This window comes from Oncorhynchus mykiss, chromosome 3, assembly GCF_057628025.1.
Source record: "Oncorhynchus mykiss isolate SJ-2025 chromosome 3, ASM5762802v1, whole genome shotgun sequence".
Taxonomy (NCBI): domain Eukaryota; kingdom Metazoa; phylum Chordata; class Actinopteri; order Salmoniformes; family Salmonidae; genus Oncorhynchus; species Oncorhynchus mykiss.
Window position 1 is genome coordinate 57,857,644 of NC_143024.1, and position 24,906 is coordinate 57,882,549.

The 24,906-nt window shown below is 42.9% G+C and overlaps 1 protein-coding gene across 5 annotated transcripts in view; it reads right to left on the reverse strand.

Annotated features, from left to right (window-relative positions):
- LOC110504150 (kalirin) overlaps positions 1-24,906 on the reverse strand; it is a 262,188-nt gene that overhangs the window by 65,213 nt on the left and 172,069 nt on the right. For all 5 annotated transcript variants that reach the window (XM_036974283.2, XM_036974281.2, XM_036974280.2 and 2 more), the window contains exons 18-30: positions 24,696-24,845; positions 22,643-22,757; positions 22,094-22,209; positions 15,404-15,526; positions 14,766-14,948; positions 13,991-14,112; positions 13,442-13,508; positions 12,660-12,769; positions 12,300-12,369; positions 4,414-4,503; positions 3,957-4,049; positions 2,365-2,476; positions 1,717-1,907 (exon numbers count right to left, since the gene is read on the reverse strand). In XM_036974283.2, the coding sequence (XP_036830178.2) occupies positions 1,717-1,907; positions 2,365-2,476; positions 3,957-4,049; positions 4,414-4,503; positions 12,300-12,369; positions 12,660-12,769; positions 13,442-13,508; positions 13,991-14,112; positions 14,766-14,948; positions 15,404-15,526; positions 22,094-22,209; positions 22,643-22,757; positions 24,696-24,845 (1,542 nt within the window). The remainder of the gene's footprint in view (positions 1-1,716; positions 1,908-2,364; positions 2,477-3,956; positions 4,050-4,413; positions 4,504-12,299; positions 12,370-12,659; positions 12,770-13,441; positions 13,509-13,990; positions 14,113-14,765; positions 14,949-15,403; positions 15,527-22,093; positions 22,210-22,642; positions 22,758-24,695; positions 24,846-24,906) is intronic.

A 24,906-nucleotide genomic window follows, 5' to 3' on the forward strand; every position in this document is an offset into this window, starting at 1 on the left:
CCACTGGTCCCTTGGTCCTGGCTGGGGATGTGTCCCAAATGGCCACCCTGTTCCCTATATAGTACACTACTTCAGACCAGGGCCCACAGGGCTCTCACCATAAAGGAATAGGGTGCCATTTGGTGCGCAGCCTGGACACGTCTCTTCAGCAGGTCCTATGATTGCAGGTCCTGTCTCTGCCTGGCCGGCTCATCCTCTCTCCCCTGGCATTCTCTGCCTCTGACCCAATTACGGGGGCTTACTAGTGCTCTTCCATGCCGTCCCTAGGAGGGGTGCGTCACGTCGTGCCAGGCTTTTTTCTCTCCGTCATACTCGACACGAGTGGGTTGAGTCACTGAGATGATCTTCCTGTCCTGTTTTACCCTCTGCCTCGTGCGGTGGAGGAGATCTCCGTGGGCTATACTCAGCCTTGTCTCAGGGTAGTAAGTTGGTGGTCTGTTGATATCCCTCTAGCCGTGTGGCGGATGTGCTTTGGAAAAGTGGGTGGGGTTATATCCTCACTGGTAGGCCCTGTCCGGGATTATCATTGGACAGGATCCTCTCTTCCCCCCCCCCCCTCTCTCTCACCTGCTGTCTCAACCTCTGAATGCTTGGTTATGAAAAGCCAACTGACATTTACTCCTGAGGTGCTGACCTGTTGCACCCTCTACAACCACTGTGATTATTTTGGTCTCTCTAGGTTTCTAGGTTTTTAGGCTAGCTTTCTGTAACAAGCACTTTGTGACATTTGCTGATGCAAAAAGGGCTTTATAAACACATTGAATTTGATTTGGAACAGTTGTTATTGGACACGCACATAATGCATATTCATAATTCATGCACAGTGAGAGGAAGCTGTAATTTCCGGACCACTCCATCTGCTCTGAGTTTCACGTATTCAACACCTGGCTCTTTGTATTCTCCCTCCCCAGCTTCCTCTAAAACACCCTGAATATACTGTAGCCTATTATACAAGCGGGCAATTAACACCCACCCACCCACACACACACACCACAGTCCAGTCCTGCTTACACATAATGTACATTTGAGTCATTTTATCACACTCAATTGAGAGAGACTTTTTTTTTCAAATAAGAAGGCTAGAATATCGACATAAAATGAACATTGTACGAATCGTAGCACTAGAATAGCACAAATACTCTTGCACCCCTCCAACACGCGCGCGCACACACACACACACACACACAATGGGGGCTTTACACATCTCAGCCAGCAAGCCAAGGCTGGATGCAGATCAAAGGGAATTGGATGGCTAAGCTTTCGGCCCACAGTGTGGAGAAAACATCTCCACTGGCTAAAAGCACCTGCCCTTCCGATCCAACTCCCCGGGAGTCTCTGGGACACATGCAAAGCATCACATCCTTCCAGTATTATTAGGTTCACAGCTTGGCCAGCTGGATGATACATGATCTATATGAAAACATCAGTGCTATCTTGAGCGGAATTCCCTTGAAAAGCTGCAACTCCAAACGACTAGATAACCAGTCTCATTCCACAGATGTGTCAAGTCAAGTGCAGATGCATTCCTTCCAAATTGACCTTAGACTTGAACTTTAACTACAGAGCAGGTAGGGAGGAGGGGAGGGGAGGGGAGAGGAGAGGAGAGGAGAGGAGAGGAGAGGAGAGGAGAGGAGAGGAGAGGAGAGGAGAGGAGAGAGCAGAAAGAGAAGTTGGGAAAAAAAGAGGCTAGAAAACGAGTCCAGTCCTAAGTCCTACCAGCAGTTTGTTCTTGAAGGCGTATTTTGTGCGTCCGGCCGAGTCCTTGATCTCCTTGCTGAACACCAGGGAGATCTCGAACAGGAAGAGATGACGGTCCCGGCCCTTCCGGATCAGAGACTTGGGATCCCACACCTGGAAGGTGTCCTGGATGAACAGCTCTCCCTGCACATCCAGATTCTCATCGAAACCTGCCGGAGATCACATGGCTCTTTAAATACAGCGACGCATTACAGACAGTAGAGTTGGGGTCAATTTGAATTGAATTCATTTGAATTATTATGATTGAATTTTTTATTCAATTAATTGCTTCTCCTTTTCAATTGATTGAGAAACCATTGAAAATAGACAGCATTTTATTTTGCGATTATTGAATTAGTAATGTCAGTTTACTTCCTGAATTGTCGGACTTCAATTCCAATTGCCCCCAACTCTGACAGAGAGGCAACAACCTTACAGCTCTATACTTGTCTACTAGATAGTGTTATTCCATGCTGTGCAGGTCTTACTGCATATTTCCCCACTGTCCCTTAAAGGGATGAGGTCAGTTAGTTTACTTCCACATGAAGTGATGGAACACCCTAGCTAAGGAATGTCCGAGAGACGTTTTAAATAGAATGCAGCACACAGGCCTCCCTCCTGCTGTACCTTCCAGCATGGCGACGTGCATGGCGTCGTTGGCCCTCTTGGGGACACTAAGCATCACCTCCAGGCCGTCCTTAATCTCCCCCTTCCCCTCCTCACAGCAGGTCAGCAGCTCCTGAAACATGGCATTTGGACAATTTTCATCCGTTCCAGTGCGTTGATTGGGTCGCTAAGTGTACAGTTCCTGGCATGCACGTTGAACACAGAACTACAATTTTCCCAGCTGGTTATTTTTTTTATTATTAACATAAGAGGGCTAAGAACAGTAATTTTGAGAAGACATGTCTGGGAATTGTTTCAACGCTATTTCTTATAGCATACACTGTAAAGGGGCTCTCTGTATGCAAGATACCGTCTGCGTCCTAAATGGCACCCTATTCCGCAAGTGCCCTATATAGGGTAGGGCATAGGGTGCCATTTGGGATGCACACCTAAGATACTCCGCGATGAGATTCAGACACATTACTAAGTGCTACTATGAACATATAACACAGAGCTAAGGGGCCAACACACAAGCAGGGGAATCGGACGTCTCTTGGCAAGTCCTTAATGAGATCGATAAGAAAACCCACGTGTACATACTGATGAGATAGAGAGGAAGCGACAGGGGCGGGGAGGAGGGAGGGAGAGGTGGAGGGAGGGGAGAGAGGGGTAGAAGGGGAAGAACGCTTTGATGTTCCATATTTCCTGGGGGAAGTGGCCTGGATGATAAGAGGCCCAGTTTCCTCCTTGTCCAAATCACAAATGGCACCCTATAACCTATATACAGTCATGACCAAAATTATTGGCACCCTATAACCTATATACAGTCATGACCAAAATTATTGGCACCCTTGAAGATGAACAAAAAAAGACTGTATAAAATAAATAATACAAAATACTGAGCTACATTGTATCCTAAAAAAAAAAAAAACGTATATTAATACAAATGCTCAGAGAAAAATATTTTATTTAACAACTCATATTTTTTCTCTCAAAAAGATACGGGTCAAAATGATTGACACCCGTTTTTAATACTCTAGCACCCTCCCCTGCTAGGGTAACGGCACTGAGACTTTTCTAAAATGTTTAATGGGATTGGATAACACATTGGGAGGGATCTTAGACCATTCCTCCATACAGAATCCTTCCAGATCCTTGATATCCTTCGTCTGCGCTTATGAACTACCCTCTTCATTTCAAACCACAGGTTTTCAATGGGGTTCAAGTCCAGAGACTGAGATGGCCATTGCAAAATGTGGATTTTGTGGTCAATTAACCATTTCGTTGTGAATGTTGATGTGTGCTTCGTGTAACTGTCTTGCTGGAAAATCCACTTGCGGCCAAGTTTCAGCCTTCTGGCAGATGCAACCAGGTTTTTGGCTAAAATGTCCTGGAACTGGGTAAAGTTCATGATGCCGTTGACCTTAACAAGCACCCCAGGACCAGTGGAAGCAAAATAGACCCATAATATCAATGATCTACCACCGTAGTTTACAATAGGTATGGGGTTATTTGCATCCTTCTTTCAACGCAAAATCCACCACTGGTGTGCGTGGCCAAAGAGATTTATTTTCATTTGGGACGCAGACCTTCTCTCCCATCATGTTCCCTACCTTGAGTAGAAGCTGGTACTTAGTGATCCTCTGCACTGGCTTGATAAGGTACGAGGAGATGGAGTTAGCCAATCCGTGTCGCTGCTGGATTTCCTGCACACAGAATTTATGACGTCATGATGACTGAAACATATTGACGTTGACATTGAGATTCTTTAATGTGTTCATAGCCTATAATCATGTGTTCATAGCCTATAATCATGTGTTCGTCCCAAGTGGCACACTATTCCCTATGACTATAGAGTGCACTACTTTTGACTGGAGCCCAATGGCCACCGTGCACTGTAAAGTAAAGAGGGTGCCATTTGGAACGGAAGCCATAAGACTGCGCACTGGAACGCAAAGAAACAAATGGCCGTGGGTAAGCAAAAAAAATATGACTCCTGTTTAGCATTGAAATAAATGGCTCATTGGCACCACCTACAGGTAGAAGAGGACAGAGAACTCATACACTTACATCGAAGAAGCTTCCAGCATGCTCCAAGATGAGTTGGCTGGAATCCGGTTTGTTTTTACAGTAATTGACGTACATGTGGAATTTATCAGCCTGAAAAAACAGTATGGGAAAATCCTGTCAAATTCAAATGACTAAGCATCTATGTTCTTACATGCATATGTGTCTTTCTATAAACTAGGGTACCTGTGAGCCTTTCTTATAAGCTATTACAAGGTTATTCATAATAATTAGCCTTTTCTTATGTGAATACATTAAGACATAAGGAGGGAACATAGATACATTCAATATAATTCATTAGCTGAATCAAAACCTGTTTTAAACCCTTTCTCATGCCTTGGAGTCTTCACAGATTAGCCAGAAATCGTGTGACATAAAACACAAACTTCCTTTCCTCACATTTTTGATACTGTTGTTTGTCTAGTAACATTTAACAATTGACGCATTTCACAGTTGAATTACACATTGAACTTGATGCTGTAATATTGCTGTCGGACACTTTTTTTTGCGCACGGCGATCTCGGAAGTGACCTGTAACCTCGTAACATTTCGTATCTCCCTGTGTTACGGTGTGATAACACACATATCCAAAATATCGTATGTGATTGCAAAATCGAATGCTTCCAACAGAAAGCGTGACTTGACCATCATTAATAAAACTGGATGGGGTTCTTCAATAATTCATGCGTATCGTTGTTTGAGGAACAATTCATGTCCAGCTGCACTGTAGGATGTTTCTGTAATTTCAACAGCAAAACACTGCAGAATGCACGGTAAAATACCGTAAATGTGTTTTACAGCATTATTGCTGTAGATTGCACTGCGTTGTGGGTAAAATGCAAAAAAAAACACAGTTTTAAAAAATATATAATTATTTAACCTTTATTTAACTAAGCAAGTCAGTTAAGAATAAATTCTCATTTACAATAACAGCCTACCCCCGGCCAAACCCTAACCCGGACGACGCTGGGCCAATTGTGCGCCGCCTTATGGGACTCCCAATCACGGCTGGTTTGTGATACAGCCTGGAATCGAACCAGGGCCTGTGGTGACGCCTCTAACACTGAGATACAGTGTCCTCCTCAACCCTGTGCGATCGGTTCCCTCAGCCCTCAGCTATGCGACATGTGTCATTGTTTTTCAGGCCAGGAGTGTCCATATACCTGCTCCCCACTAACCATTTGCTTCATTTAAACAACATTGTTCCATGATATTGTTACAATATTAGTAAACCTGTTCACTTTACCAGTAGTATGCAAACATTTGGTGGCACAGAAAGTGTGGTCAAATAATCTGCGGAGTTGTGTAGGCTATAGCAATGTTGTATTAGTTATTAGTATAGTATGTATTAGTATATTAGTATCTAGCGGTCTTATTTTGTATTTGTGCAATGCCTCAACTGATTTCTGAAACTATATTGGATATCTGCTGTAGGTTTGAATCAACCCAAGACGACGAACCTTGAAGATGGGACGAAGTGCATGACAAGGTGGCCCAGAGGAAGCCAGCTGTTCTCAACCCCATACATTGCCCCATTCTTCCAAAATCTCGCTTCTAGCATGATACCGCACGCGATTGAACGAAAACCAAAGTGCGTGAAATAATGTTGTTCTCGAGGCTTGACAGAACATATGTGTCTGTGTTGTTACGGCATCGAAGATATTTAGCCTATGTCGTGGACAACATTAAGTCAAGATTCCCTTAAAATTACGGTCTGTGTACGTTAAAACGGTGCAATTGGGAACATGAAAACGGTTCGTTTTTTTTCATTTTTGAATAGAAATGTGGAATGCCAGTCATTTGTCAAGTACACAGTCAACACTTCCTGTTCTTTCAACGTAGGAGTTCACCCTTTTAATTCCATTCTATGATTGTTTTAATTAATTGATTAATAGCTGTCCATATGTGCCACAGTGCCAACATAAGGTGAGAAATCTTTCTGCATAAGATGTAGTGTTTATTGACTTATTAGTGAACTGCTGTCACTGTAAATTGTTAGCTGACTGAAATAGCCTGGCTACCTAGCTAACCATTGGTAATCTTATTCAATGACGCCATAGAGCCAAAACAACAGTATCTATGGTGTCCATCTGTGCCAATCTGTGTGTCCAACAAGCAGGTTAGCATTTTTCATGAATCTTGTTCTGGAGGCAGCTCTGCAGAGTGGAAACTAGCTGGCACAGTCACAAAGTCATAGCCTCCACTACAGTTAGATTTTAAACCGAACTTGAACCCTAACCTTAACCACTACTAACCTTAATGTCTAACCCTTAACTAAAATTAAGAGCAAAAAGCACAATTATTTTCATGAATTTTTACAATATAGCCAATTTTGACTTTGCAGCTTATCTAAGGGGAAATTGCTCAGTTCTGCCTCCAGGACAAGAGTCATGACAATAAATGTCAACCTCTGTCCAGCAATGGAGTGAAACATCCACTCAATGCCTCAAGTGTCGTGCTGAAGGTCCACCACAAACACAAGGGGTTGTGGGGTCCTGTCCAGAAACAACCTCTAGCTAGCCCCTACCCTTAGACACTAGTGGAGATCTGAGAGGATTGGACAGGTGTAAGCAATACCCCCAACATTACATCAAGTATATATAAGATGGAGCTCTCACCATGTCACCACCTGGCTCAAATAGCCGACCAATCAGCCTGTTACCAACACTTAGTAAACTTTTGGAAAAAATGGTATTTGACCAGATACAATGCTATTTTACTGTAAACAAATTAACAACAGATTTTCAGCATGCTTATAGGGAAGGACTTTCAACAAGCACTTACACAAATGACTGATGATTGGCTGAGAGAAATTGATAGTAAAAAACGTATGTGTTATGGATTTACACCACTTGCTAAATTGTGGATAAAGAGTTACCTGTCTAACAGAACACAGAGGGTCTTCTTTAATGGAAGCCTCTCCAACATAATCCAGGTAGAATCAGGAATTCCCCAGGGCAGCTGTCTAGGCCCCTTACTTTTTACAATCTTTATGAATGACAAACCACTGGCCTTGAGTAAAGCCAGTGTGTCTATGTATGCAGATTACTCAACACTATACATGTCAGCTACTACATCGAAGTGAAATCACTGGAACACTTAACAAAGAGCTGCAGTTTGTTTCAGGATGGGTGGCAAGGAATACCTTAGTCCTAAATATTTCAAAAACAAAAAGCATTGCATTTGGGACAAATCATTCACTAAAACCTAAACCTCAACTAAATCTCAAGTTGAGGTGACTAAACTGCTTGGAGTAACACTGGATTGTAAACTGTCATGGTCAAAACATGTTGATATAACAGTAGCTAAAGTGGGGAGAAGTCTGTCCATAATAAAGCGCAGCTCTGCCTTTTAACAACACTATCAACAAGGCAGGTCCTACAGGCTCTAGTTTTGTCGCACCTGGACTACTGTTCAGTCGTGTGGTCAGGTGCCACAAAGAGGGACCTCTGAAAATTACAATTGGCTCAGAACAGGGTAGCATGGCTGGCCCTTAAATGTACATGGAGAGCTAACATTAATAATATGCATGTACGTAAATATCTCATGGCTCAAAATTACTTCATCGCTACTTGTTTTTGTAAGAAGTGTTGACATGCTGAATGCACTCATGTGTCTGTTTAAACTACTAGCACACAGCTCGGACACCCATGCATACCCCACAAGACATGCCACCAAAAGTCTGTTCACAATCCCGAATTCCAAAACAGACTATGGGAGGCACACAGTACTACATAGAGCCATGGCTACAGTACATGGAACTCTTTTCCACATTAGGTAACTGGAGCAAGCAGTAGAATCAGATTTATTAAACAAATAAAAATACACCTTATGGAACAGCAGGGACTGTGAAGAGAGACACACATAGACACAGACATACATACACATAATAAGACACTCACTCTACACACACGTACACATGGGTGTTGTATTGTAAATATGTGCTAGTGGAGTAGTGGCCTGAGGGAACACACTAAATGTGTTGGGTAAAGTGTTATGAAATGTCATGTCATGTAACATTTGAAATTGTATATAACCGCCTTAATGTTGCTGGACCCTAGGAAGAGTAGCAGGGGATCCTTAATAAATACAAATACCACCCATCAATCGCTCTCAGATCCCCACAATTGTCTAGACTCATGGGTTGTTTCTGAACAGGACGTGGGTATTATGGTAGACAGTCAGTCACACTCACACATTACATTATATATTTTAGTCATTTAGCAGACACTCTTATCCAGAGTGACTTACAGAAGCAATTAAGGCTAAGTGCCTTGCTCAAGGGCACATCGACAGATTTTCAAGTAGTCAGGGAAATCGAACCAACAACCTTTCATTACGTCACAGCCTTATTCTAAAATGGATTACATATTTTTTCCCCTCATCAATCTGCACACAATACCTCATAATGACAAAGCGAAAACAGAAACACCTGATTTACATATGTTTTCAGACCCTTTGCCACAGTATGAGACTCGAAATTGAACTCAGGTGCATCCGGTTTCCATTGATCATCCTTGAGATGTTTCTAAATCTTGATTGGAGTCCACCTGTGGTAAATTCAATTGATTGGACATGACTTGGAAAGGCACACACATGTTAATATAATGTCCCACAGTTGACAGTGCATGTCAGAGCAAAAACCAAGCCATGAGGTCGAAGGAATTGTCTGTAGAGCTGCAAGACAAAATTGTGTCGAGGCACAGGGCTGGGGAAGGGTACCAAAACATTTCCGCGGAATTGAAGGTCCCCAAGAACACAGTGGCCTAATTCTTAAATGGAAGACATTTGGAACAACCAAGACTCTTCCTAGAGCTGGCTGCCCGGCAAACTGATCAATCAGGGAATATGGACCTTGGCCAGGGAGGTGACCAAGAAAATGATGGTCACTCTGACAGAGCTCCAGAGTTCCTCTGTGGAGATGGAAGAACCTTCCAGAAGGCCAAACATCTCTGCCACTTTCCACCAATTAGGCCTTTATGGTATAGTGGCCAGACGGAAGTCACTCCTGAGTAAAAGGCACATAACAGCCCGCTTGGAGTTTGCCAAAAGGCACCTAAAGGACTCTCAGAACATGAGAAACAAGATTATCTGGCCTGATGAAACAAAGATTGAACTCTTTGGCCTTAATGCCAAGTGTCACGTCTGGAGGAAACCTGACACCATCCCTACAATGAAGCATGGTGGTAACAGCATCATGCTGTGGGGAAGCTTTTCCGCGGTAGGGACTTGGAGACTAATCAGGATCAAGGGACAGATGAGCATAGAGATCCTTGGGGAAAACCTGCTCCAGAGTGCTCAGGACCTCAGAGTGGGGCGAAGGTTCACCTTCCAACAGGACAATGACCCTAAGCACACAGCCCAGACAACGCAGGAGTGGCTTTTGGACATGTCTCTGAATGTCCTTGAATGGCCCAGCCAGAGCCCGAACTTGAACCCGAATCGAAAATCTCTGGAGAGACCTGAAAATAGCTGTGCAGCGACTCTCCTCATCCAACCTGACAGAGCTTGAGAGAATCTGCAGAGAAGAATGGGAGAAACACCCGAAATACAGGTGTGCCAATCTTGTAGCGTCATACCCAAGAAGACTCAAGGCTGTAATCGCTGCCAAAGGTGCTTCAACAAAGTACTGAGTAAAGGTTCTGAATACTTATGTAAATGTTAACATAACTTTTTTTATCCCCAATTTCATGATATCCAATTGGTAGTTACAGTCTTGTCTCATCGCTGCAACTCCCGTACGGACTCGGGAGAGGCAATGGTCAAGAGCCATGCGTCCCCCGAAACACGACCCTGCCAAGCCGCACTGCTTCTTGACCCAGAAGCCAGCCGCACCAATGTGTCGGAGGAAACACCATACAACTGGCGACTGAAGTCAGCGTGCATTCGCCCGGCCGGCCACAATGAGTTTCTAGAGCGCGATGGGACAAGGACATCCCGGCAGCCCAAACCCTCTCCTAACCTGGACGACGCTGGGCCAATTGTGCGGCGCCTCATGGGTCTCCCAGTCACAGCCGGCTGAGACACAGCCTGGGATCAAACCCGGGTCTGTAGTGACGCCTCAAGTACTGCAATGCAGTGCCTTAGACCACTGCGCCACTCGGGAGGCATGTACATGTTTTCTGTTTTTGCTTTGTCATTATGAGATATTGTGTGTAGATAAGGGAACAAAAACAATTTAATAAATTTTAGAATAAGACTGTAACGTGGAAAAAGTCAAGGTGTCTGAATACTTTCGGAATGCACTGTATATATAACATTCTATTGGTTGCACAAATTTTGTTTAATCATTTACTTTTGAATCCGTGCATCATTTTGTGTATCAATTCATAAACTACGTGCCATGGAATCGGTACATTGAAAATTACTTCTTTACATATTTTAGGTTTAAGGAAGTGTGTAGGTCGCATTCTTTATTGTAGCGCTATGCAAGTTATTTATTTAGGTCCGCCTGCTTGAGACACACTCAGCAATTGCTCTGCTACGTCCGTGCCGTGAAGCAGTCGATCTGGATAAATGTTTTTCTAAGGACCGCTCTTTTGATGTAACGTTGCAGTGAAGTGGATGCCGCCGACCACCAGAGGGAGGCAAATACACGTTTATTCGACAGAGCACGTTTAAATGGCCCTAGGGAGGTCTGAATTGCTTTCTCCTGGCTTATTTAACAGTGGGAAATCAATAAAATAACAAAGGTAAACATATACGATGTCACGGACTGTCAGCTTAAGAGGTTATTAAGGATACTATAGTTAACACGTTTCACAATGGATTTATTAACTACAAAAAAGTAAGAAGTGTTTTTATTTTAATTCTGGTGGCACGGCGCTCTCCACACACAAGCTTGTTAGCTAGCTGGTCCAACGTTAAGCCAAATCTCTGAAGTTCAAAGACATTCAAAGTTCCTTTATAGAACACGCTCCCAGTGGGTATAATTCTGTAGACCTAATTCAGATCATGCATGTCATAACAAGAAGATACACAGCGCTTCAAGCCTCTCCCTACACCCTCTTTCGCTGTCTCCCCTCCTTCAAAATGTCAGTAGCATTTCGCTCCCTACACTGGCCTATCCAATGCATGTAAATAGCTTGGCCGCTCCATAGCAAGATACTTTATGCGAAGTTATTTAATGTCGAGCTAAAATATTTATTTTAGAGGTTTAAAAAGGAGCAGAAAGAAACAATATAAACTGTTACTTTTTTTTGGTTCGAACCGGGTTCAGAACTTTATTTTGCAACAAAAAATGATGGTTCTGTTCAGAACAAAACTCTTGGGAAAATCATTTCGGTTCCAACCCCTGGTGTCTATGTTTCATGTGACAATTTTGAATGACATGCTGATGTTTTGTTGTTTCTAGGTGGTGTTATGGTCTCATTGTGCCTATTTAGACTTTTATTCCTGTAACTACACGTGAAGACAAGAAAATCGCATTTAAATGTATGTCAAACCATTTTGACATTTTCACCCTGATGTCACACATTGGCTCCTTTAGTAAAAGAAAGACCCATTTACGTTTAATATATATTACGACAATATGCAATGCTCCCTGCCAATGCATCTTTGCAAGAGAAAAAGGGCATCATAAAATACTGTACATTTGTTTGATTGATTACCAATGTTGTATAAACTAATTGCAAGAAGGTAAACAGCATTCACATGTAATTATCAATCAGAAGGCCACAAGTCAGAAGTGCCCTGTGGGCATTGTAAGTAAAAGACTAACACCATGGTCATATTCACTAGGCACCAAATGGAACAAAACCGATTGAAACGGGGAGGGACTACCTGGGAGTGACCAATAACAAAAATACTAATTTTCGGTTTCCGTTGCAAAACATTTCAATTGTGTGCTCTAACGAACATGCCCCATTGACTGAAAACAGGAGTCTTACCCATGTGACAAAACAATGGCCCACATCTTCAGGTAGCTGCTCATAGTTCACTAGCTCTTTGAGGAAAATGCTGCAATTAAACCGCAAAGAGAGGGTTAACAATGAGAATACTCAGTGGTTATCGTAGAACAAGTATTTCCTCAACCAAAACCACATGAAATAGAACTGATTTGAATTGGTCTCATGCACATAACTGACATAACAAGTTGGAATCTCTTTCAAATTAAGGACGTGTCACAGATGACACCCTGTGCCCTATATAGTCGCACTACCAGAGCCCTGCCTTGGTCAAAGGTCGTGCACTATATAGGGCATAAGGTGCCATTTGGGACGCATCCTCAATTTGAAAGAGATCCCTACCTGTTATGGAAATCATAAATCTCCTGGATGTTGCCAAAGATGATGTGCTCCTTGTTGACGATGCCAGGAGGAATCTCCTCCTCCCCACTTGTCATCTCCCACAGGTACGTCTAGACAGGAGGAGGACACAGGAAACATCACACGCTATCATGTCCTACTACAACCAATCCTCACAAAAACGATGGACTTCTCTTTCTTGGACTCACACCCGCACTTGTTTTTTCCTTCCTGGCACTGATTTTTCTGATAGCAGATTCTACATGCAATAACTGTTATATGTGTTTGTTTTCTCCTATTATTAAACTTAGTTGAATGCACCGACTGTAAATTGCTCTGGATTAAAACATTTTTTTTTTTACCTTTATTTAACTAGGCAAGTCAGTTAAGAACAAATTCTTATTTACAATGACAGCCTACACCGGCCAAACACGGGCGACGCTGGGCTAATTGTGCACCGCCCCATGGGACTCCCAATCACAGCTGGTTGAGATACAGCCTGGATTCAAACTAGGGTGTCTGTAGTGATGCCTCAAGTGCTGAAATGCAGTGCCTTAGACCGCTGCGCCACTCGGGAGCCCTAAATGTTAATGGATAACTATAATGTTAATTGTAATTGAAGTACAATGACTGTAGAGTGGTGAAAAACAAAAAAACGTAGAACCTGACTCATTATATCATGAAAACACCCAGGAACCCCCTCTTTAAGTACATACCAAGGCCAAAAGATCCCTGAAATGAAGAGTGTTTAATTGCCAAGCGAAAATGGAAGTGGGAAAGCTTACCTCTAAACATTCATGCAAGTCCCTGACATAGGCCTTCTCAGTCTGAAGGAGTTCAGCCATTATGAACCTGGATAAATACACACATACAATATATCAGCAACTAGCTATGACGTCGTCTGCGTTTCAAACAGCTCCCTGTTCCTGGCATAGTGCACTACTTTTCGATCAGCGCCCACAGGGTGCCATTTGGGACAAATCCGTAGTCTCCTCCCGCATCCCCATTCCAAGACTACCAATGACAACATCTAGCCAGATCACATGAACTGCACCATCAATTGTGTTTTGCTATTTTGTAAACATATTTAGAGTTGCATATACTGCATATAAGAGAGGGATACAGAAGAGAAAGTGAGGGGAGGACCGAACCACTGCCTCCAAGGCCATATCTGGTCCGGCGGCAGCAGGCGACAGCACTACCACTAGACCCCAGCACATCACGGAATGTTAAACATAGGCCTATGCACCTTATCAAAAGCCACACTTGCTTCCTCCGGCGATTTCTCCCTGTTCCTCTGTAGTGTCTGTAGAGTGTCTGTAGTGTGCACTCACTCTTTCTTCCTGGCTGACTTCCTCTTCTCCTCGTTGACCTCGTGGTTGGGGTCGCGGAGCTTCACCTCCCCAGGATCGGTCAGGCTGGCTGGGATGATGTCCAGCTCCAAGTCCTTATTATCCTACCAGAGACAGAGGGAGAGCTCAGCACACATCCCAAATGACACCCTATTCCCTGTGTAGTGCACTACTTTATACCAGAGCTCTATGGGCCCTGGTCAAATGTTGTGCACTGCATAGGCGAATAGGGTGCCATTTGGGATGCAGACCTTTCAACATGGTCCATGATGACACAGCACGTACACATGAAATAGACTTTTCGAACAGACTGTGTTTCAATTAGAGGAGGAATTGATGCCTGTGTGTCGAGATGAGTACTTCAAACTGAGATGTGTTAGGTCTTGCCCCTGGTTTTCTTTGCCCCAAGGTGGTAGAGATACTAGCTACTGTACTAAGCTTTGTGGACGTCTTCCATTCGTAAGACAGTCCCACTCACGTGTATTTGCAGGACCATGCTACAGAGGAGGTGACCACTAAGGGAGCTATGACAACAGCAGCAGGTGAAGGACTATACACTCAAGGGAGCACAAATGAGGAATATCATATGTTTGACAAAATTTGTTTCATTCCATACGTCCTTTGAAAACACAGTTGTTAGCAGTCGAAAGACTGAGCCTAATTAGTGACCAGGGATTGGGGTTCGTGTTGATGAATGAGCGTTCACAGCAGGTGGGGTTAGCCCTTAGTCCCATAGGGGCCCTCCAGGGGATCTTACCTCAGAGCTGATGCCCAGTGATTTCTCCAGGCTAGAACGGTACTTCCCCATCCGGAGGGAGAAGTCTCGGTAGCGCTTGTCCACCGTGGTGACCCACTTCTTCAGCTCGGTGACGTGCACATGGCCCTTTTCCACAAAGCTGTCGGCCAGCTGAATGAGGAGCTTCACCTTCTCCTTGGTTTGCTGTAGGAAGCACATAGAGAGATGAGGTGTATAAGTGTGTGTGTACGTGAGTTTGCATAATGTGTGTGTGTATTATTATACGCGTGTGTGTGTGTAAGCATGATCGTGTGTGAGTGTTTCAATCATCTGTAGCATCCACACTCCCCGTCAGTGTCTAGGCGGACGCTTGAGAGAGTGCAAACACGCCTCAGGAGAGATCTCTAACACTTGCTTGCTGCCTGAACCACTGGGCTGTAGACAGGCAGACACAAGGCAGGCTGCAGTGGAAATGTTTGGCTAATATCATACGCAGGTATAGGGTCAGGAGTTAAGTGAGGGAGTCTGAGCAGACTCCGAACAGTAGCTCTAGGGCTGCGTACCAGATGGCACCCTACTCCAAAAGTAGTGCACTACATAGGGAGTAAGGTGCCATTTGGAACGTAGCCTAGATCTGCTTCCCAGCTCCAGGTCCACACCTTGGCGGAGACTCTGAATTCCTCGTACTCCTTCAGCAGTTCCTGACTCCTCTCGCCGCTCTCTCCAGGGGAGGTGTGAGTGGAGAGGTAATACTCTCCTGTTTCCTGGATCCAGTCTAAAGCCTGCGGAGACAGATGGGACAGGGGGGAGTGAAGAGAAGTGAAGAGCTCCCTCTTTCCATATTCCTCTCTCCCTCTCTGCATGCCCTCTATCTTTCATCGGTGGCTGTGCTGGCCATCAAAAATAAACAAAAGCCCCACGTATCCCTGGCTGGGTCTAGTCCAGGGCCAGATGCTATGGACATGCAGTATAAACACAGCACTCGGAGTGCTTGGGCTGCGTTCAGGAGAGCTCACCTGTTTTTTGTTGTTGTTTTTCAATTTGTATTTTTAGGGGGTAGATCAGCTTTAGTATTGCAGATAGATTGTAGCTTCCATCAATGTAATTGTCTGCATCACTTCCAATCACCCATATATATTTTTGCAAATATACATATACATAAACTCAGCAAAAAAAAAGAAACGTCCCTTTTTCAGGACCCTGTCTTTCAAAGGTGATTCGTAAAAATCCAAATAACTTCACAGATCTTCATTGTAGAGGGTTTAAACACTGTTTCCCATGCTTGTTCAATGAACAATAAACAATTAATGAACATGCACCTGTGGAACGGTGGTTAAGACACTAACAGCTTACAGACGGTAGACAATTAAGGTCACAGATATGAAAACTTAGGACACTAAAAAGGCCTTTCTACTGACTCTGAAAAACACCAAAAGAAAGATGCACGGGGTCCCTGCTCATCTGCATGAACGTGCCTTAGGCATGCTGCAAGGAGGCATGAGGACTGTAGATGTGGCCAGGGCAATAAATTACAATGTCCGTACTGTGAGAAGCCTAAGACAGCGCTACAGGGAGACAGGACGGACAGCTGATCGTCCTCACAGTGGCAGACCACGTGTAACAACACCTGCACAGGATCGGTACATTTGAACATCACACCTGCAGGTGCAGGATGGCAACAACAACTGCCCGAGTTACACCAGGAACGCACAATCCCTCCATCAGTGCTCAGACTGTCCGCTATAGGCTGAGAGAGGCTGGACTGAGGGCTTGTAGGCCTGTTGTAAGGCAGGTCCTCACCATACATCACCGGCAACAACGTTGCCTATGGGCCAAACTCCCCGTCGCTGGACCAGACAGGACGGGCAAAAAGAGCTCTTCACTGACGAGGTGATGGTCGAATTTGCGTTTATCGTCAAAGGAATGAGCGTTACACTGAGACCTGTACTCTGGAGCAGGATCGATTTGGAGTTGGAGGGTCCGTCATGGTCTGCGGCGGTGTGTAACAGCATCCTCGGACTGAGCTTGTTGTTATTGCAGGCGATCTCAACGCTGTGTGTTACAGGGAAGACCTCCCTCATATGGTACCCTTCTAGCAGGCTCATCCTGACATGACCCTCCAGCATGACAATGCCACCAGCCATACTGCTCGTTCTGTGCGTGATTTCCTGCAAGACAGGAATGTCAGTGTTCTGCCACGGACAGCGAAGAGCCCGGATCTCAATCCCATTAAGCACGTCTGGGACCTGTTGGATCGGAGGGTGAGGGCTTTAGCTATTCCCCCCAGAAGAGTGGGGTAACATCTCACAGCAAAGGAGGAGGAGATGCACTGCAGTACCTAATGCAGCTGGTGGCCACACCAGATACTGACTGTTACTTTTGATTTTGACCCCCCCCCCCCCCCCCCCCTTGTTCAGGGACACATTATTCCAATTCTGTTAGTCACATGTCTGTGGAACTTGTTCAGTTTGTCTCAGTTGTTGAATCTTGTTATGTGCATACAAATATTTACACATGTTAAGTTTGCTGAAAATAAACGTAGTTGACAGTGAGAAGATGTTTCTTTTTTTTGCTGAGTTTGCATACATACACATTTATATAAATACATATATGTACACATATCTTTTTCAAATATATTTTCCTTTATTACTTTCTAACCCGACCACCCCTCCTCTAATTGGAGTAAACTGGTGAACAACAATGCTTTGGCTTCTACTTCCTGCTTACTATATACGTTTTATGCACAGTCTATTTTACAATAGTTCTATTTGGTTTGTTTTTACTCCTGTCCTTCCTCTACCCTCAACCTCTCCCAACTATTTCTGATGTCCACCCGGTTTGCCATATCTTTCAAACTGTGTTCTTTCACAAACGTTCTGAACCTATATACATTTTACGGACACAGGATGTTTTATGTTAGTTTCTTGTTGTTATTAGTCCCAATCTTCAGCACCATTCAACCTCTCCCATCTATCTCTTAGAACCATCCATATTGGATTTCTATTTGCCATATATTTTTCAAATGTGCTGTGATGTTTCACAAAAGTTCTGAACCTTTCTATTCTCATTGTTGTACACCTGTAAATTGAAAATATTTTTTTTTTGCTAAAAGTATTATTGTAATATTGATCGAGAGACTATGACTTTTCAGATCACCCAGTAGTGCTTTCTGCGGAGTAAGCTTCAGGTAAATATTGCAATTCTTCCGCCATTCTTGGACCTGTGACCAAAAACGAGCTACATATGGACAGTACCAAAACAAATTATCTAATGACTCTGTCTCTTCGCAGCAAAATCTGCAGAGCTGGCAAGGTCGTATCCCCCATATAAATAATATTATATTGGTTGCAAGAATAAATGGAAAAATTCTCATTTTTGAATCCGCCGTTGTCTTGTGTATCAGTTCATAAACCATGCGTCATGGAATCGGTACGTCACAAATCTCTTCCCAACTATTTTGCAATCTATATGGCACGGGTGTCATTTTTGGGGTAAAACTGGTATAGTTTTTTATTTATCACAATTTTCTTTAACCAATTATGGTCTTTAATGCAAGGCCAACAGACAAGTTCCTTACTTTTCCCCCCTTCCACTTTCCTCTTCCACTTTTTTTTACGGTAATGCTGCAATTAGTTGTAATTTTGGGTAGATATAAATAGTATATTTGAGTTTATCCACAATATTTGTTGTACTATTTGTTCTGTCTTTCCTGGTGGATTAAATTGAAATTGCAACCAAATTTCTATGGCTTGTTTGAAAAATAGCGATATTTGGGAGATGATTTCCTTTTCAAATAACTGAAAGTGAGAGGTTGCAATCTGAATTAAGTGAAAAAAGCCATTCTTGAACATAGGGTGAGACATTACTAATTTGCTATAGAACCAGTTCGGATTTAAGTATAACTTTTGTATGACTGAAGCCTTTAGTGAGAGGTCTAATGCTTTAATATTTGATCATGTATTCCCTTTGAATTCATATTCATTATATAAATAGGCTTGTTTAATTTTGTACTTCTTGCCGTTCAAAATTAAATGGAATATTTTTTTTAAACTGTTCGCTATGTGTAGGCAAGACCATAAGCAAAAAGGTACACTGGGATATGACTAGAGTTAATCAGGGTGATTTTTCCACAAATAGACAGGTATTTACCATTCCATGGTAGCAAGAGTGAGATAAATTATTTCTTTCAGGATATATATACCGAGTATATCCACATCACTATCAGACCATTTTATTGGTTAACTACACGGTAATGTTAAAGTTGTATTTTTTTGTGATCCAATACGTAATATCATAATTTAATTTATCATAATTTGGTAATCCAGAGAGGTTAGAAAACGTATCTAGATCCCCTATGAGGCAGTGGAGGGATCCAAATTGTGAATTTAAAAGAAAACGTGAATCGTCAGCGTACAATGACACCTATGTTTTTAAGCCCTGGATTTCTAATCGCTTGATATTATTGTTGGATCTGATTTTAATAGCTAACATTTCCATGGCCATAATAAATAGATATGACGATAGTGGACAACCTTGTTTTACTCCTCTTGACAGTTTAAAACTTCCTGCGAAGTAGCCATTATTTACTATTTTACTCAGACGGTTACTATACATAACTTTAACCCATTTTATAAGAGATTGTCCAAAATTGAAATGTTCCAGGCATTTATATATAAACTCCAGTCGTACTTTATCAAAAGCCTTTTCAAAGTCAGCTATGAATTGCAGACCTGGTTTCCCATTTTTCCACCCGCAGCATGCGCTCCAGCAGGTATATTTCACTGGTCACCCCCAAAGCCAATTCCTCCTTTGGCAGCCTTTCCTTCCAGTTCTCTGCTGCCAATGACTGGAATGAACTACAAATATCGCTGAAGCTGGAGACTCTTAACTCACTCACTAACTTCAAGCACCAGCTGTCAGAGCAGCTCACAGATCACTGCACCTGTACATAGCCCATCTGTAAATAGCCCATCCAACTACCTCATCCCCATTCTGTATTTATTTATTTTGCTCTTTTGCACTCCAGTATCTCTACTTGCACATTCATCTTCTGCACATCTATCACTCCAGTGCTTAATTGCTATATCGTAATTACCTCGCCACTATGGCCTATTTTATTGCCTTGCCTCCCTTATCTTACCTCATTTGCACACACTGTATATACAGTGCCTTGCGAAAGTATTCGGCCCCCTTGAACTTTGCGACCTTTTGCCACATTTCATGCTTCAAACATAAAGATATAAAACTGTATTTTTTTGTGAAGAATCTGCTGTTCACAAATGCTCTCCATCCAACCTCACTGAGCTCGAGCTGTTTTGCAAGGAGGAATGGGAAAAAATGTCAGTCTCTCGATGTGCAAAACTGATAGAGACATACCCCAAGCGACTTACAGCTGTAATCGCAGCAAAAGGTGGCGCTACAAAGTATTAACTTAAGGGGGCTGAATAATTTTGCACGCCCAATTTTTCAGTTTTTGATTTGTTAAAAAAGTTTGAAATATCCAATAAATGTCATTCCACTTCATGATTGTGTCCCACTTGTTGTTGATACTTCACAAAAAAATACAGTTTTATATCTTTATGTTTGAAGCCTGAAATGTGGCAAAAGGTCGCAAAGTTCAAGGGGGCCGAATACTTTCGCAAGGCACTGTAAGATCTCACCTCGTGGGGCATCAATGATCATGAGGAAGGTGAGGGATCAGCCGAGAACTACACGGCAGGACCTGGTCAATGACCTGAAGAGAGCTGGGACCACAGTCTCAAAGAAAACCATTAGTAACACACTACGCCGTCATGGATTAAAATCCTGCAGCGCACGCAAGGTCCCCCTGCTCAAGCCAGCGCATGTCCTGGCCCATCTGAAGTTTGCCAATGACCATCAGGATGATCCAGATGAACAATGGGAGAAGGTCATGTGGTCTGATGAGACAAAAATAGAGCTTTTTGGTCTAAACTCCACTCGCCGTGTTTGGAGGAAGAAGAAGGATGAGTACAACCCCAAGAACACCATCCCACCCGTGAAGCATGGAGGTGGAAACATCATTCTTGGGGATGCTTTTCTGCAAAGGGGACAGGACGACTGCACCGTATTGAGGGGAGGATGGATGGGGCCATGTATTGCAAGATCTTGGCCAACAACCTTCTTCCCTCAGTAAGAGCATTGAAGATGGGTCGTGGCTGGGTCTTCCAGCATGATAACGACCCGAAACACACAGCCAGGGCAACTAAGGAGTGGCTCCGTAAGAAGCATCTCAAGGTCCTGGAGTGGCCTAGCCAGTCTCCAGAACTAAACCCAATAGAACATCTTTGGAGGGAGCTGAAAGTCTGTATTGCCCAGCGACAGCCCCGAAACCTGAAGGATCTGAAGAAGGTCTGTATGGAGGAGTGGGCAAAAATCCCTGCTGCAGTGTGTGCAAACTTGGTCAAGAACTACAGGAAACATATGATCTCTGTAATTGCAAACAAAGGTTTCTGTACCAAATATTAAGTTCTGCTTTTCTGATGTATCAAATACTTATGTCATGCAATAAAATGCACATTAATTATTTAAAAATCATACAATGTGATTTTCTGGATTTTTGTTTTAGATTCCGTCTCTCACAGTTGAAGTGTACCTATGATAAAAATTACAGACCTCTACATGCTTTGTAAGTAGGAAAACCTGCAAAAATCGGTCAGTGTATCAAATACTTGTTCTCCCCACTGTATATCTCACTAGGTCAGGATATTTAAGCCTCCATATATCCACTAGTTCCAATATATCAATGACAGTCATGATTTCCTTAAGAGCATGAGGGTGATAGTGTGTAGTGTGATTTCCTTTATGGTCCATTGAGGTATTTAAAACAGTATTAAAATCTCCCACCATGATAATAGAGTCTTGTAGGGTTGATAATTTATTATATATACTTTCAATGAAGCGTGGATCATCATTATTTGGTCCGTAAAGGTTAATGACCCATATCTGTTTATAGTCCAATAACATTTTTAAAATCATCCATCTACCTTACGGATCTGTTTGGACAATTTGCACATTCGGGTCAAAATGACTGTTGATTAATATCACTTTTGAGTTTCTTTCCCCATGGGAGAAGTATATTTCACCCCCCCAGTCCTTTTTCCACACAGTTTCCTGTAAACAATATACATTATATTCCTTCTCTTTGAGCCAGGTAAATATTGTTCTTTTTTTCTTCTTATCTTCTAAGCCATTACAATTATAACTGGCTATACTTATATTCCACCATTTACCACAACGAGATACACGTTTCAAATCTATTTATCATGAATATATGTTTGTAAATGTACCATTAAAAAGTACCATAGTGATTGAGAGTCCATCTAGCTCACCTGTTTGGCGCTGCGTTCGAACACCACGTACTGCTGGCACTGCTCCAGGCGCCGTTTCTTCATGGTCCAAAAGTGCAGAACCCGGTTCTCCCTCTGGAGCAGCTCATTGAGGATGGCTAGAGAGGAGAAGGAGACCAGGGAGCACAGAAAGAAGTTAGCATATCGTCAACACAGTGGTTTCAAACACAACCCAAACTAGACCATATAGAACATATAGTCCATAAGAAACTAGAAGTTCAACTGAACGTAAAAATAAATATGTACATTTCATAAAGAAAAAGAGCAATAAAAGAGTTAGTAACAGTAAAGTATAAGGTCTGGTGCTCAGTAGTCAATATATGTGCTTCCCAAATGACACCCTATTATTCCCTATATAGTTCACTACTTTTGACCAGCGCTGGTCAAAAGTAGGCGTGCAGTGAGTCTGGGGAGACGCACTCCACAAATTGAATATAATTATTATTAGCTACTATAATGTGAATAGGGTGCCATTTAGGGTGCCATTTGGGACACAACCCATGATCGTGTAATAGGGCTGTTGTGACTGACCTTTAACCTGCTGCTCGGGTCCTCTGGCATGGCCTGAAGCACCAGGTATACCCACGTTGTTCCTGTGAATATACTTCAGGAACACCTCAGCATTTCTCCTGGCCAACGTGCATGCCTGGGACACAAGAAGGGACATTGTCGAAACAGGATCATTGCAACGGACGACATATCCACAACTACCATCCAGAATACATTGAAACTGAGGTTAAGATATTGCATGTGTGACATCATAGACACATCACTGTCAACATGGTTATTCGTTTTTAGTTGACAACAAGTAAAGTGGCATTCACAACATGTCTTGCAAGAGGTGGACATGTATTTCAGTTCTGTAAAGGGAAAATCAATATGAATCCTAACGGCTACGTGTTGCAGAATACAGATGTGTCCCACTGAAGAGAATCAGGCAGACAGAACAGCCCGAGTTCATGGTCTGTGAATATGCAGCAAATGAATGATCCACAGAACATGGGGCTGCGTCCCAAATGGCACCCTATTCCCTATAGTGCACTACCTTTGTCCAGAGCCCTATGGGCCCTTGTAAAAAAGTAGATCAAAAGTCGTGCCCTACTGGTGTTATTCCATGCAGCACTGGTGTCAGTTTTGGGAGAGGTATTTTCATCACCCTGGGTGATTCTTAGGAGCTGGGGGAGTTAGGGTGAAGTTGCCCCTAGCTATTCTTGGGTCAGTTTTGCATTTCTCTTATTTGGGGAAGCTGATCTGTACCGTTGGGAAACTTCATGCTCCTCCCTGCTTTCGCCTAGGTATACATCTAGGATCAGAATCCCCTCCCCCAAGCATATCCTTAACCATTAGGTTAAGGGGGAAATGCATAACTGACCCAAGATTAGCGTCCAGGGGCAACTTCACCCTCCCTAGGAAGGAACAAACTATTGACGATGTCAGAAATGCTTCAAAAGGGTGATGAAAATATAAATCGGCATTATTCTGGTTGGAGGCAGAGGATGAAAATCTGTCTACGAAAATAAGTTCTGTATGGAGGTCAACGAGAGAGTGGCGAATTTGGTCAACAAAATATTTAACAGTTAATTTGCTACGAGAGACTTATTTGATCGAACATAACGTTCTTAATAGTTAGTTTGTCACGAATGCACTGATATAAGTGGATGCACGTGGCATTTCATCAACTTAAAAATGTAAAAAATAAAATATATAGAGTTGTGCCTGTTGTTCACATGTATATCTGCCCTCTCATTGGCAAGAATTGTCCATTCCAATCTCACCTAATGTATTTCCATTGTTAGAGCGGTCATTCAACTATCTTGTCAATATAATAGAACATCTTTTTTGGAGGTAAATACAAACACAGCAATGACGATCTTGTTTGTCTAAATCTGCTTCTCATTCTGTACATGTGGTATTCTGAAAATTAAAGGATCGAGTAGAGCAGAGAGATGCAGAAGACGGAAGAAGAAGACAAAAAAGGAGAAGGGAAAGGAATGAAATGTTAGCAACACTAGCTAGTTACTTTTGAAAGAGCTGTTTTAAAAGCCTTTTTAGCTAGCTGGCCTGCCATTAGCTAGCTAATGTTAGCTAGCTCGCTAATGTTAGAAAGCTAGCTAATGTATTAGCTTGCTAATATTGCTCTCGCTATTTATTCTGTAACATTAGCTAGTTTCAAGTGTACATTGTATTACTGTCGTCCTTACATAGTTAGTGATACCACTGAATTTTCCCTGGAAGTTTTCCATTTTGATTCTAGCTAGCAAGCTGGGTCATTATGCTGTTATGCATTTGCCGCATTTGGGCAAAAGGAACAAAGAGGGGTGGCGACGATTCTTGATCTTGAGTCAATGACCCAGCTAGTGTGGCTACTAGCTAGTTAGCTTCATCTGTTTGTTTGCTAAGTTTGTAGCTAAATTGGATTGCTAGCTAGCTACGTATTTATCTGTACTGTAAACTAGCTAATTGTCTGTGTTGGTTTATTATTTCAATATTATTATTATTATTTCAACACGATGTACCGCCACAGACAAAGGAGGCACAGGGAATAGGGAACCATTTGAGACACAACCATGTTGCTCTGCTGTACCTTGAGGAAGGCTTCCTTCTGCTCCAGGTGTTTGCTGATGAGGGGGATGACATGGTCCGTCTCGGCCATGGCTCCCAGCTTGTCATGGCCACCACACCAGTCCTCATCTCTCCTGTACTCTTGCTCCAGACTCTCCAGCACACTGCACACCTGAGGAGGGCACAGGGGTCTCAGTTAGTCTTCATGCTAGGTTGGACACAATTTCGAGGTG